This window comes from Bufo gargarizans, chromosome 11 (genome assembly GCF_014858855.1).
Source record: "Bufo gargarizans isolate SCDJY-AF-19 chromosome 11, ASM1485885v1, whole genome shotgun sequence".
NCBI lineage: Eukaryota > Metazoa > Chordata > Amphibia > Anura > Bufonidae > Bufo > Bufo gargarizans.
Window position 1 is genome coordinate 51,519,492 of NC_058090.1, and position 15,196 is coordinate 51,534,687.

Consider the following 15,196-nt stretch of genomic DNA (forward strand, 5'->3'; position numbering starts at 1 on the left):
CTGTACTAATGAAGCACTTCCATAATGGAAGCGCTTCATTAGCACAGCGTTAAAGACTGCCCTGATCGCCGCAGCCCGGCAAACCATCCTCCAGGCCCCGGTTGGGGACCGCTGGTATAGAGTATCGCAATACTTTTTTATGGTATCGAAACCAAATAAAAAATTTGGTATCGCAACAACTCTAAACGGAAGCGTTTTTGCTGAACCCTGCCGGATCCATCAAAAACGCTTGTGTGAACGTAGCCTTACCTAGGTCTCAGAGATCTCTAAAATTGCTGCTGTCTGCTTCCCTTTTACACTGGCAGATCTATTGACCATATTGAGCATCGATTAATGATATAGGGAGTCAGCCAGGGTGAATTTAAAGGGCATCTGTCAGCAGATCTGGACACCTAGGACACTGGCTGACCAGTTTTATGTACACTTGGCAGCTGAAGGCATCTGTGTTGGTCCCATGTTCATATGTGCCGGCATTGCTGAGAAAAATTATGTTTTATTATATGCAAATGAGCCTCTAGGAGCAACAGGGGCCTTGTCGTAACACCTAGAGACGCTTGAAATAAAATACTTACCTTTCTTGTAGGGGCGCCACAGCTCGTCCATCCTCTTCTCCGCGCGCTGCACTGTCGTCCTGACGTCACACAGCGTCAGGTCATAGTGTACATAAGCGTGCACTATGTCCTGACGATGTGTCAGGAGGACAGTGCGGGCCGGCGGGTGACCATGGAGCGGTGAGTAATAGCAAGTCCTTCACTCTCGCTCCGTGGTCTGATGACACAAACAAATTCTCAATGCAAAAAATTTGCATCAAGGATTTTTTTGTGTCCAATTACTCAATTCAATCGAGTAATCGTTTCATGGGACCAACACTGATGCTTCTGCTGCCAAGCGTACATTCCATTTTCCTAGATACAAGTCTTCAGACAGATGCCTTTTTAATTCCTTTCACATGGATCAATTATCATGACTGAATGATTGTTAATGCGATCATTCATTCACATACAGTCTTATTACTGTTGGCAGCTCGTCCCCACTTACAGAGGGCTATGTGCTGCTGACAAGTGATGACTTTAAAGGGCTTCTGTCACCCCACTAAAGTGATTATTATTTTTTTGGGCTAGTGAAATTAGTTATATTGCGATATATGACAATATAATTGTGTTACTTACTTTCATGCGGCAGTTTCTGCAAAAAACGAAGTTTTATAATATGTAAATTCGGTCTCTACCAGCAAGTAGGGCGTCTACTTGCTGGTAGCTGCTGCAGAAATCCGCCCCCTCGTCGTGTTGATTGACAGGGCCAGCCGGGATCTCCTCCTCCGGCCAGCCCTGTCGGCATTTCAAAAATCGCGCGCCTGTGTTGATTCGGCGCAGGCGCTCTGAGATGAGGAGGCTCGTCTCCTCAGAACTCCCTCAGTGCGCCTGCGCCGATGACATCACCGAAATAGAAGACGCCCTACTTGCTGGTAGAGACCGAATTTACATATTATAAAACTTCGTTTTTTGCAGAAACTGCTGGATCAAAGTAAGTAACACAATTATATTGTCATATATCGCAATATAACAAATTTCACTAGCCCAAAAAAAAAATATCACTTTAGTGGGGTGACAGAAGCCCTTTAATGTCTGCAAAAAGATGTGATCATCAACAAATGAGCAGTCGCACGTTTGTCATTTGATTGGCAGTCCTATGTACACGGAGCACTGATCGGGAATTAGCGTTGGTAAGAATGATCATCGCCCCTGTAAAAGGGCCTTTAATCCTGACACTTGGTGTCCTGATCTATCTGTCACCTGTATAACTAATGGTCTCTGTTGGATCCTTAGGGCTCAAGCACACAAACTTATTTTCTTTCCGTCTCTGTTCCGTTTTTTTTTGCGGACCGTATGCAGAATTATTCTTTTCAATGGGTCCGCAAAAAAAAAAAAACGTAAGTTACTCCGTGTGCATTCCATTTCCGTATGTTCGTACTTCCGTTCCGCAAAAAAATATTGCGGACAAGGATAGGACTCTTCTATTAGGGGCCAGCTGTTCCGTTCCGTAAAATACAGAATGCACACTGACATCATCCGTTTTTATGCGGACTGCTAAATACATACGGTCGTGTGCATGAGCCCTAAGAGGGAGCCATTATTTTTACAGGTCATGATCTGGAGGAAGTAGGCCAAGGGAACCCAGCACCATGAGACCTCGGTGATGGAACTAAGCAAACGTAGTCTAGGATTACAAAAACATGGCAGCGTTCTTCCAAAAACAGCACCACACCTGTCAACAGGTTTTGTGTGGTATTGCAGCTTAAGTCCGTTGGACTTAAGCCATGGACGGGTGTAGTGCAGTATTTGAAAGAAATCCACCATATTTTTACAATCCTAGGCAACGCCTTTAACTGACAGTTATTACTCCTGACTATACATGCACACTCGGTTCAGCTGAGCATGCATGTTTATTTCCGTGTGGATCGGGTAATAGGCCACTGCTAGACACAGTAAGAAAGGATAAGGCATGTGAAAATCAAACATGCCCAATCATTCTTTCCCATCAAATTACCGGCTCCCATACACATTTCGATGTGTGCATCTAATGTGTATGGGTCGTTTAAGCTCCTAAATTCTTTTTTTATGTCAAGACTTAACTTAAACATTCCCCAAATCCATAAACTTTCAGATTAATGATCTACTTTTTATAATTTTATAAATCCCCTGTACTAGGCCCACTTTTAATTGCCTTTGGAGAGTTAGCAGAGGACCACAGGGTCTAATGGTTTTCTCAGTTATTTATTTTTGGGGAGATTTTCGCATATTTTTACTAAAAACTAATTTATTTTTTGGCTTGGCATTGCTTTCACAGGTACGTTAAGAATTTTATATGCTATTCTGCAGTTTTTAACTATTCCTCTTTTTGTACAGGCGGAGACGGCAGCCAATCGTATCTGTAAAGTGCTAGCTGTCAATCAGGAGAATGAACAGCTTATGGAAGACTATGAAAAGCTAGCAAGCGATGTAAGTTTCAAGACAAAACAGGGATAATGGTAAAATCCCTTGGTTAAATGGTGGACCCATATAATGCATAGTCTTGTAAGGCCTCATGCGCGTGACTGTATGTACTTTGCTCTCTGCAAAATCTGCATCTGCATTGTATGTGGACCCATTGACTTCCATGGGTCCACGGTCCGCATTTTGAGGCCAATTATAGTAAATGTTCTATCTTTTTGCAGAACGCACATACGGATGAGGAAAGCATGCGGATGATCCGTGTGCTTGCCGCATTCGCATGTCCGTTCCACATAAAGATAGAATATGTCCGCAGAATGCAGACCCCTGACGCATTGAAGTCAGTGGGTCGGCAATAAAATGCAGACTGAACACTGTCGGCATCTGCAAAATGGCTATGGTCATGTGCATAAGGGCTAATAGTGAAAATAGGAAATTTACTGTGCGTGTTTTCAAATTAGATTTGCCTTAAAGGGAACCTGTCACCGGGATTTTGTGTATAGAGCTGAGGACATGGGCTGCTAGATGGCCGCTAGCACATCCGCAATACCCAGTCTCCATAGCTTTCTGTGCTTTTATTGTGTAAAAAACCCGATTTGATACATATGCAAATTAACCTGAGATGAGTCCTGTCCCTGACTCATCTCACATACAGGACTCATCTCAGGTTAATTTGCATATGTATCAAATCAGGTTTTTTACACAATAAAAGCACACAGAGCTATGGGGACTGGGTATTGCAGATGTGCTAGCGGCCATCTAGCAGCCCATGTCCTCAGCTCTAGACACAAAATCCCGGTTATCTGGGACATAACATCATCAGGAGTCCAAGTCCCAGTGCCCCTGCCGATCAGTGGTTTCGGGAAGCTGCGGCGCCCACCAGAGCTCTAGTGAGTGCGGTGGCCTCCAAGGCGCTTACCGTGCACAGCGTCGCCTTGGTATTGCAGCTCAGCCGCATTGACTTGAATGGGACTGAACTACAACTTGGTCATGTGAACAATGTACGGTGATGTCACATGGGAACAGGTCGCAGCGTTCACAAAGCGCCCAGCCTCTTCTAACAGCTGATCAGCGGGGGGTGTCAATCTGATATTGTCCTGAGGTCATCAATATTAGTTCTGTCACTTGTGGGAAGATGAGATCGGGCATGTTGAAATCCTGCATGCTCGATCCTCCTTGTGCTCGACATTTGCTGCCAATGGAAAAGTGGGGAGGTCCCCGTAGGCATGTGTATGGGCACCTTTATACCTACATAGCTCCTGCTCTTTTAGTATTATAAAATGTGAAAATGTATATTTTTCGGAAAGTGGGAAGTTAAAAGCAGAAATATCATTTGGAAACACATTACATAACTATGGGTAGTGCACTTGATAATGAATGAAGGGAACGAGCGGATGTAATAATATATATGCAGTATATGACGTATGATCATCTTTCTGTTCTTGTAGCTTTTAGAATGGATCCGACGGACCATTCCTTGGCTGGAGAACCGTGCACCTGAAAACACTATGCAGGCCATGCAACAGAAGCTCGAGGACTTCAGAGATTATAGACGTCTTCACAAGCCCCCTAAGGTCCAAGAGAAGTGCCAGTTAGAGATCAACTTTAACACTCTTCAGACTAAACTGAGGCTTAGCAACCGGCCAGCCTTCATGCCGTCCGAGGGGAAGATGGTCTCGGTGAGTACTGACACTATGGAAGTCAATGGAAAGTGGTGCAGATGTATATGTCTTGCATGCAGCGAGTGAATGGAGCCGATAACCTTATACATTTTTGATGTTTTCCTGATTTCTTTATGTAATTAAATATATAAATTGTATAGAAAACTGCTGTATTCTACTGCACAAACACGAGAGAAGTAATTATGCGGAGCATGAGAAGTTTTTTTTTTTTAGATGAGCTTTATGTGGATTGATAGTTTTTTGTGTATGTTTGCAGTTTTACAGCCATAATTAATGCAGAATTTTACTTTTTAAGAATCTCATGATTTGCACTTATGCATAAAGTTCAGTTTATTTTAAAAAAAAACTTTGGCCTCGATTTATCAAAACTGGCACGTGCTATGCTGGTCTTGATGGGCCCTGTGCTGCCGGAGAAGGCATTTAATATATGATGAGGCGCAGGCGTCGTCAAAAATGAAATGCCTCCTCCAGCAGTCCGTGCGCTGAATTGAAATCTCTGTCGGCTCTTAGCTGGCGTAGATTTTCATCATCATTTTTGTCAATTTCTGGCATAAATGATGATAAATGTTCTGGGGCCAATGGATCTGCCGTCACCACATACTTTAAAAAAAAAACAAAAAACTGTCAAGGGTGATGGAAAAATGCGAATTGCAACTAAATCTAGTCGCAGTGGCATTGAATAAGTCACAAAACTGGGTTTGGCAGCTTTGTAATGCCAAATTTGTGGCATAGAGGAATGATAAATGTACCCCTTTTATTTTTTGTTTTACTCGTATTTATTTATTATTCTTATTTAATATTATTATTATTATTATTATTATTATTATTATTTGCTTTTCACCCTTGAAAGCGGAGAACCCTTTTGTTTCACTCTGCCATCGTATCAAATCGGGTTTTTCACAAAACCTATATCTTTTTTCTAAGAAAACCAAAGCCGTTTTGGATTTAGCTTTAGGCATGATTGGAGAAGGAAATAGTATGAATCTCAAAAGATACATGAAGCGAAGCAGTATAAAATATTTTATTTCAGTTTATACCATGAAATGTTATAAATATGTGGTTCAAAGGTAGCGTTTTCTGTTTGCTTCCGGTTTCTATAAACTCCTGCTTGTTTGACAGGCCGGTAAAAATTCACTGCCATAGGTAAACATAAGTGGTGTTCCCTTTCACTGCATGCCATAAAATACCAGTACAGATTTATATAACTCATGTTCCATTTGTGATTGCTGCAGGGTTATATAGTGGAGGATAAGTAAAGGGAATTGGCAGCCGCAATTATCAATTTCGAGAACCCTCTTTAAAGGGGCTTTCCAGCATGATGATACACTGACCTATCAGTGGTGCGTCACAGAGCTGCACAGTACAGATAACTTCAGCCCTGTTAATCCCCATGGCTGTACTGCGCATGTGCCAATTTCCAAAGCGACTGTGCCCACGCAAAAACACAGGGCTAGGCGAGAGAACATGAGGGAGGGGGTGCTATTCACGATACAGGGCAGAGCTATAGGTTTGACAAGGTGCAAGGGTGCCACCCTCATTGCACCAAAAAGCTCGGAAGAGACGTGATTTTTATACAGCGGAATCGCAGATCTGGATGGGGGCGGAAACATTTGAATCGGCAGAACGGAAGGAATCTGACAGTGCTCTTCGTATAATACTGTGGTATCTGCTAACACAGTGTTCCCCAACTCCAGTCCTCAGGGCACACCTACCAGTCATGATTTGAGGATATCCCACAGAATATGGTAAGATCTGATGCATAGGCACTAATTATAACACCTGCTGAATACTAAGGAAATCCGGAAAACTTGACCCACAGGTGGGCCGTGAGGACCGGAGTTGAGGAACCCTGTGCTAACAGATTCCCTATAATAGCGCCATTGCTCTCAATATAGGTAATTAGGCAAAGCAAAAGTAAACCTCAGTATGACTTTGGCTAGGGACACTGGAAAAACGTAAAAGTATTACCAATGTCTCGTAATGACGACCACCTGTAAAGAAACAATTCCACCCTCATCACTTTTTGGAGCAATGCAACGATTGGGTTATTAGTCACTATGTTCTCCTGTCCTACCAGTTCTTCCTGAAATAAATTGGACGTATGACTGTCCAGCATACGACTTTCTTTCATTTGCCGCTCTTCTCATTTCAGTGACTTTGTTCTGTAGCTACAAGATTGATAATGTTTCTCGATTCCTTCCCAGGATATCAACAATGCATGGGGTGGTTTGGAGCATGCAGAGAAGGGCTACGAGGAGTGGATGCTGAATGAGATCCGGAGGTTGGAAAGACTAGACCACTTGGCTGAAAAGTTTCGTCAAAAGGCTTCCATTCATGAGGCTTGGACTGACGGTAATATGATCGCTCTCATGCTACCTGTCCCAGAGCTGACTTGTCACTAGTTGTTCCCAGGATTGTTCAGTATTCCCTACGTGCTGGATTAGTTTACTACACAGTAATGTAGAGGATACATCTAGAACAGTGGTGACAAACCCATGGCACGGGTCCAGAGGCGGCACTCGGAGCCCTCTCTCTGGGCACCGATATGCTACGGTGTACCGATATGCCTTAGACTTTTCCTGCCAATCACAGGGCGCACTATGAGCAGCACATTGAATGTAGGCCGGCTATTCTACCTAAATGATAAATAGAAGATATACTGTATTGGACTGTAGTATTCAGGTTAAATTGCCGTGTTTGCGATACATATGTGGGTTTTGGGTTGCAGTTTGGGCAATGGGTCTGTAAAAGGTTTGCCATCACTGATATACAGTCCCTTACATCCTTGTGTTGGACATTTTTTAAAAAGCAGCATAACCTTTTCATGTATTTATCTCTAAATGTTCATATAGAAGGATTTAAGAATCGGGCAGAGTACAGACATGCAGGCACAGAACTCCACAGACTTCTAATATTCTCTATCATTATTAGTATAACATACAGCTGCTGCAGAACCTCTCTTGTAGAAGTAAGGGAGATCTAGCTTTCTGTATGCCCTGGATTGGTTGGTTGGTCATGCTATTCAGGAAGTTCTGCAGCATCTCAGTTGTATAGTAGGTTCATACACATGGTAGCTGTTGAAGAAGCTCCTATTTGGTACTTGAAGGGAGCACTCCAGGCCATGTAGGGGTTGACAGAGCGAGGAACCATCCCGTGCTCTGTAGAAACCTGGGTTTCCTTTGTCTGGATAGCGGTTCCTCCGAAGAGCCATCATATTTACTGTAAAGATGGGATTGTTTAGGGGTTCCCAGCAGGAGAAGAAGCACGGGTTGCCCCATATCCGTCATTATACTGTATGTTCCAGTCCTAGCGCTTACAATCCTCTGCTTTCTCAACAGGAAAGGAAAATATGCTGCAGAAAAAAGACTATGAAACGGCAAGTCTGTCAGAAATCAAGGCTTTGCTGAAGAAACATGAGGCCTTTGAAAGCGATTTGGCAGCTCATCAAGACCGAGTGGAGCAGATAGCAGCCATTGCCCAGGAACTCAAGTATGTCTGGCACATCTTTTATTATTTTACCGCCCTTCTTTGTAGACGTTATGAAGCATGTGCAAGTACATGTACCCATTATCCTGTTAATCAATGACCCAGTCACTATTTATTTATATGCTTTTTATACTATTTATTAGCTTTGGAGCCCAGAAATGCTAGCTTCCCCCTCATAGAAGGCATGGAGTAGGCTGGACCTTGGATGATAATTTACATGTACTCTCTGTAGTAAGGGTATACAAATGGTTTAGGTGGGTATTGATAGCTTACAGTGCAATATTCTGTGTACTGCCCATGTGCCACATTTATAGGCTTCCATGTATATTGTCTTAATTCTCTTTCTACATAAGTTGGTGCCCATGTACGTGAACCTCACTTGGCCAGACCTTTGGAGGAAAGCTTACTAACCTGCTACCCTGCGCTGGCTCCCCGATTCTTCTCCTTCTGGCCTGTGAGGCTCCGCTGCGCACCCTCACTGTAAACATCTTGCAGTCAATCAATGGCCGCGGTGGTGACTGGCTCCCCTCACGTCGTGACAAATGGTCACATGATGCAAGGGGATGCGGGCACCGCCGTGGCCAGTTATTGGATGCAGAAGTGTCAAACCAGATGTTTTCAGCGAGCATCACAGGCTGGGAGAAGAAGGAGCAGGGCACCTGTTCCAGACACTGCATTTCACCCTGATGCCAGATTATATTCTATAATAATTGAGGCGCTGACGAGGCACTGAATTTATAGGGTAATTCATCATTGAATTGTTGTAGCAGACGAGAAATATGTCAATGGAAAAGTCAATAAACAGTCCAAGTCATCTTCTCAGCGTGTCGGCTCGCTTGTACTGGGGCCCATGTGGTTTGATGTTGCATTTGACACATTGATTTTCTTTTCGTGTTCGCTGAACTCTGCCTCATTTGTTTTCATGTAGCGAGCTGGATTACTACGACTCTCCGAGTGTGAATGCTAGGTGCCAAAAAATCTGTGACCAGTGGGATAACCTTGGTGTACTCACCCAGAAACGTAGAGAGGCTTTGGAGGTAGGAAACCTGTATATCTTTCCAGAACACTAGATTTTAGTAAAAGAACAAAATGTTCCTGCTGTATGCCACTGTTTAGGGCCCGTTTACATGGCATCTTTGTCGCTGGAATTTTGGCACTGCAAAATATAAATAAGTAACCATGCCAAGAAGGAACATGACCAGACAGGTGCCTCTGGAAGCTGCAGTGGGTGTCGCATGATGGTTTCGCTCCATTCAGTGCGGCTAAGGGCTCTTTCGCACTTGCGTTGTTCTTTTCCGGCATAGAGTTCCGTCGTCGGGGCTCTATGCCGGAAGAATCCTGATCAGTTTTATCCTAATGCATTCTGAATGGAGAGAAATCCGTTCAGGATGCATCAGGATGTCTTCAGTTCAGGACCGGAACGTTTTTTGGCCGGAGAAAATACCGCAGTATGCTGCGCTTTTTGCTCCGGCCAAAAATCCTGAAGACTTGCCGCAAGGCCGGATCCGGAATTAATGCCTATTGAAAGGCATTAATCCGGCCTTAAGCTAAACGTCGTTTCGGCACATTACCGACGTTTAGCTTTTTCTGAATGGTTACCATGGCTGCCGGGACGCTAAAGTCCTGTTTGCCATGGTAAAGTGTAGTGGGGAGCGGGGGAGCAGTATACTTACCGTCCGTGTGGCTCCCGGGGCGCTTCAGAGTGACGTCAGGGCGCCCCACGCGCATGGATGACGAGATCGCATGGATCACGTCATCCATGCGCATGGGGCGCTCTGATGTCATTCTGGAGCGCCCCGGGAGCCGCACGGACGGTAAGTATAATACTCCCCACTACTACTATGGCAACCAGGACTTTAATAGCGTCCTGGCTGCCATAGTAACACTGAACGCATTTTGAAGATCGGATCCGTCTTCAAATGCTTTCAGTTCACTTGCGGTGTTACGGATCCGGCGGGCACTTCCGGCAAATGGAGTACACGACAGATCCGGAAAACGCAAGTGTGAAAGAGCCCTAAACCTCGAGTGGGTCCGTGGCATTCAAAGTAAAAAAACACAGCAGAGGCCTCTGCAAAGTCCACCTTGTGAACATGCATTTAGCCTACTTCCACACAAGGCACATACTCTGCAGCAGAATCTGCAGCATTTTACAATAGCAGCAAAGGGGATGAGATATGCGTACTGGTGCGTGCTCATCCAACCAGTGCATAGGAGAAAATCTGCGGGGAACGGAATTTGCCGTAAATTTGATGTAAACGTTGCTGAAGATACACAGATTTACATCTCGTGTGGACGTACACTTATGGTTGTAATGTAGGACGTTTTATTGTAATTTACAGATCACGTATAGACACCAGTGCTTTATTCTTGTGGAAAATATGAAAACGTATTTCAGGATGGTTCCTTTATGACTAGTGTAATTCACCTTTAATTTTGCTATTTGATATCTGTATATAATGGTTTTATTGTCTCCTCATAACACAGAGAACAGAGAAGCTGTTGGAAACCATTGATCAGCTTTACCTGGAGTATGCCAAAAGAGCTGCGCCATTTAACAACTGGATGGAAGGAGCCATGGAAGACCTGCAGGACACCTTTATTGTTCATACCATTGAGGAGATCCAGGTATGCCCCATGTTAGGCCACAGAATAAAGTCCAATATTAAAGTATGCAGATGGACCTGGACACGTGAATGGAACAAAGCTGCAATACCCTTCACTGCTGCCACTAAGTAGACAGTGTGCAGAGTAAGGGTCTGTTCACACGTCCGCAAAATGGGTCCGCATCCGTTACGCAATTTTGCGGAACAGGTGCGGACCCATTCATTTTCAATGGGGCCGGAATGTGCTGTCCACATCCGCACTTCCGTTCCGCCAAAAAAAATAGAACATGTCCTATTCTTGTCCGCAATTTGCAGATCCGCAAAACGCATACGGACGTGTGAATGGACCTTAAATAGTGAAGAAGGTGTGGCGCTTGGCCACGGATAGACCCTCGATGGCGTAAATGTGGAAAAAAACTTTAAAGTTGCTGTCCAATTGGAACACCCATTTTCAAATGAATGGGGTTCATAGAAAAACATGGTTGCTTTGTTGCAAAAACAGGTTCACGCTTGTCCATGGTTGTCTGGTATCACAGCTTAGCTCCATTGAAGTGAATGAGACTGAGCTGCAGTACCACACACAACCTGCGGACAGGTGTGGCACTGTTTTTAGAACACAACCATGTTTATCTTTAAAGGGGCTACTCCCGTTTCAGTATGGGCTTCCTACCAGCCTCATCCTGTCTTGATGCTGCAGCCAGAGGTGGTTGGAGGTACGGAACAGCTGAGCAGGCTGTGCTATGCTGTTCCCATAACTCCCATTCACTTGTAATGGAAACGGTGTAGCACAGCTCAATTGGCTGTTCCCATAGCTCTGACCACTTCTGGCTGTGGCATCCAAGATCAGAGAGGGGGCCCATAGTGAGATTGGAATATCCCTTTAAGGGTGTCAAAAATAAAAGGGTCCTTCTGCTGGAAGCTCCATGAAGCATTTAAACGGGTATTCCGGTTATAGAAAGTTATCCCCTATCCACAGGATAGGTAATGACTATTAGATTGGTGGGGGTCCTACCATTGGGACCCTCGCCAATCACGAGAACAGTGGCCCTCTACCCCATGGAGCATCCCCTGAAATGGACAGAGCAGCTGGTCCGAAAAGCACACAGAGAGAGATAGCCGACCGTGATGGTTATCCGATTTCCCGTGGATAGGGGAGAACTTTCTATAACGGGAATACGCCTTTAAGTGGACTCTTGCAGCAAAGAGCGTCTCTGAGTCCAAAGTCCTGTAAAAGAAGGTTATCGTCATCTGCAGATGATTATAAAAACTGAAAGGCACATAATGAGGTCCCGGCAGAAACCAACGGGATTCCAGCTGGGTTTTTTTCCCGCTGAAGAAATGAATTGAATTTAGCGATTAGTAAGAAATGTAGCATTTTTCCTTTCGGCAAGTGTTTATAAATGCTCCCCATCATATCAGTAATGTCACCTCTTCCATTCGTTTTATTTGCTCAGTAAGTTTACATTACTGTGTGCATTCATCCATCTGAAACACATAAGAGGCTCCCTGGTGTTCAAATGCTAAGCATGATAACATATTATTAAATTGTCACAGTCTAGAAATGGAACTGCCAATTACCGTGCATTTCACATAAATGTGAACTTAAAGGGCTTGTTCACCCCTGGGGACCTTTTCTGCAGGCCCCCCCAGGGTGGCAGGACCTGCGGTGGAAATCATACTTGCCTGATCCCTGCCACTTCTTTGCCCCGCCGGCACTGCAGGTCCTGGATCTCCCTTCGTCAACATCTGGTCATGTCACAGGTTGACGTGATACATGGGTGATACGTCACCACTGAGGCTAGTCATTGGCTGCAGCGGCCATCTGGATACGGGGAGACTTGGAACCTGCAGAACCCACAAGGGAACGATGGAGGCAGAATGCAGCAGTGGGGATTACGGGTTTGATCACGCTGGGAGTCTGCAGAAAAGGTCCACAGGGGGTAAGCAACCCTCTTAAAGGCGTTGTCCCATTTCAGCAAAAAAACATGTTACTGCTGCAGCCAATTACTGTGTCAGTGGTGTGCTGCTGAGGCCTGTGATTGACTGCAGCAGTCATGTATTGTTGACACAACATCCTTGCTGCAGCCAGGTAAAGAAACCCAGGTCAGGGAGAACTGCTACAGCAGGGATCAGCAAACGCCGGCACTCCCAGCATGCACACTTTCTTGACTTTTATCAGAATTCCCGTAGAGGTGAACACAGCATGCTGGGAGTTGTAGTTTCACATCAGCTGGAGTGCTGGAGGTTGCTGATCCTTAAATACAGCAATGCTGGATCTACTAGGTAACTGCTACTACATTTAGGCCATTTCTAGCGTTCTATGGCTTCTTGCTGGCCAACCCCCTTAGCTAATATGATTCCCTCCTTATATGCCGCTTCTTCTTATTCTCCCATTAATATCTCAATATTCTTTTTTTTTTTTTTTACTCGCCACTATTTCCTTTGCTTCTCCAATTTTCTTCCACCGGTGCAATATTATCAGCTTCCTGCACATTGTCTCCCCTTTCATATATTTCCAGAGACCCCTATTGTTTCCGGTTCAAAAATAACATACGATGGTAAGACTGTAAGCTGCTCATTGCATGCAGTAATGTAATATATTATTGGCCAGATGGCTACTGCTGTAAGCTGCAACCATATAGCGTCTGACAGTCTGTGGCTGGCTCCACGTTGGGAGTGCTACTTATCGAGTAAACTCAACAGAATATTCTCAAAACTGTTTTATCATATTTAAAGGGCTTCCTGACTAATGCATAATAGAATTACAAAGCGTGTAAGCACATGGAGTACGGTACTTTTTGTAATATTCATTCCAGTTGATGCTAAAGATATCCACTGTGCAACAGCAGATGAAAGTAGGGCGCTTGTAGACATCTCAGGCACTTTCCTTGTAAAACAGGGTTGTCTGTAAGGGCAACTTTTTTTTTTTTTTTAAAGGGGCAAAATTTATTAAAAGTAAAATACGTATTACTCGACTCGCCAATCCTCTGCTGGTGTCATTACAACGCTTACCCGGTCACTGGTGGTCGCCACTCCTTGGGTTATCTCAACATGGGAAAAGCCCAATCAGCCATTCAGTGACCGCAGCCAGTGATTACCGGAGCTGAGGGAGTAGGCAGGACTAGGAAGTGTAGGCCAGGTCTTGGAAGGGCAGGGCAAGTAATGCTTATTTTATTTTTATTTTTTCACTTGGTATGCCCTTTTCTGAAAAAAAAAATTTTTTTTCCTGCCCGACGAGCCCTTTAAGCTGGCTATACACATTAGACTCAAGTTGAATGAACATTTGTCTAATATACATGGATGGCTGCACTATTGAGCCTTTAAAGGTGCCACCATTTATTTATCCACCGTACCATCTGTTATGTCAGTAGGATTCATTCACTGCACCGTTCCCTCTCTAACCCTGTGGTAAAGAAAAACTATAAAACTAATTGATCACCTTCCCATCCAGGGATTGAGCATGGCACATGAACAGTTCAAGGCGACCCTTCCAGAAGCTGATAAGGAACGGCAAGCAATCCTTGGAATACATAATGAGATTTCGAAGATGGCTCAGACATACCATGTCAACATGGCTGGAACCAACCCCTACTCCACTATCTCACCGCAAGAAATTAACAACAAGTGGGACCATGTGAGTTTATTTTACTTCATTCTAAATGATGTCATTTACGGTATATTTTTGCCAGTCAAAAATTGATTCCTTAACGACAAGCCAGTTTGGATCTTGATCAGGCGCTACTAAATTTTTTCATTTTGGCTCCATGTTTCAGCAGATACGTTGTTTTTTTTTTTTTTTTTTATTGGGATAGCTGTGGTTTTGTTATACGCTGGACAAATTGTACATTTTTTGTGCTGCTGCAATTTCTGTAATTTTTTTGGTCTGCACAAATATAGAAAAATGCTATTTTTGTCTTTTTATATTAAAATGAATTATTCAGGTTATTACAGTTGTTTGGATGTGTAATAATAGGATTTATTTAGTGTAAGGAAATGTATTTTATACTAAATAATTCCTTAATTTTTTATATATATATTTTTTTTTTTCCGGACGTCCATTCACTTTGGGAGTCCTGTTCTGGAGATAGGTTCGGGTTCTACCTCTGGAACCTGCGCCCATCTGACAATTGGTGGCATATCCTACCGATATTGCACCAATGTCTGGGGTGAGACCTTTAGGTAGGCCCAAAAAACTCTTTGTTAAACAAAACGCATGTAACTAATTTTTGCTCCAAAAATTATCTAATTAATATGTGCAGGTAAGACAACTGGTTCCCCGAAGAGATCAAGCCTTAATAGAGGAACATGCGCGGCAGCAGCAGAACGAGCGGCTGCGGAAGCAGTTTGCAGCACAGGCCAATGTCATCGGTCCATGGATACAGACAAAAATGCAGGTACGGAGTCAACGAACTTCGGCCACCTACAAAATATGGAT

At 44.0% G+C, this 15,196-nt stretch overlaps 1 protein-coding gene across 4 annotated transcripts in view; it reads left to right on the top strand.

Moving 5' to 3' along the window:
- Positions 1-15,196, top strand: part of ACTN1 (actinin alpha 1) — a 125,238-nt gene that overhangs the window by 97,454 nt on the left and 12,588 nt on the right. For all 4 annotated transcript variants that reach the window (XM_044272058.1, XM_044272059.1, XM_044272056.1 and 1 more), the window contains exons 9-16: positions 2,907-2,999; positions 4,439-4,669; positions 6,877-7,024; positions 8,011-8,161; positions 9,087-9,195; positions 10,643-10,783; positions 14,213-14,395; positions 15,021-15,155. In XM_044272058.1, coding sequence (XP_044127993.1) covers positions 2,907-2,999; positions 4,439-4,669; positions 6,877-7,024; positions 8,011-8,161; positions 9,087-9,195; positions 10,643-10,783; positions 14,213-14,395; positions 15,021-15,155 — 1,191 coding nt within the window. The remainder of the gene's footprint in view (positions 1-2,906; positions 3,000-4,438; positions 4,670-6,876; positions 7,025-8,010; positions 8,162-9,086; positions 9,196-10,642; positions 10,784-14,212; positions 14,396-15,020; positions 15,156-15,196) is intronic.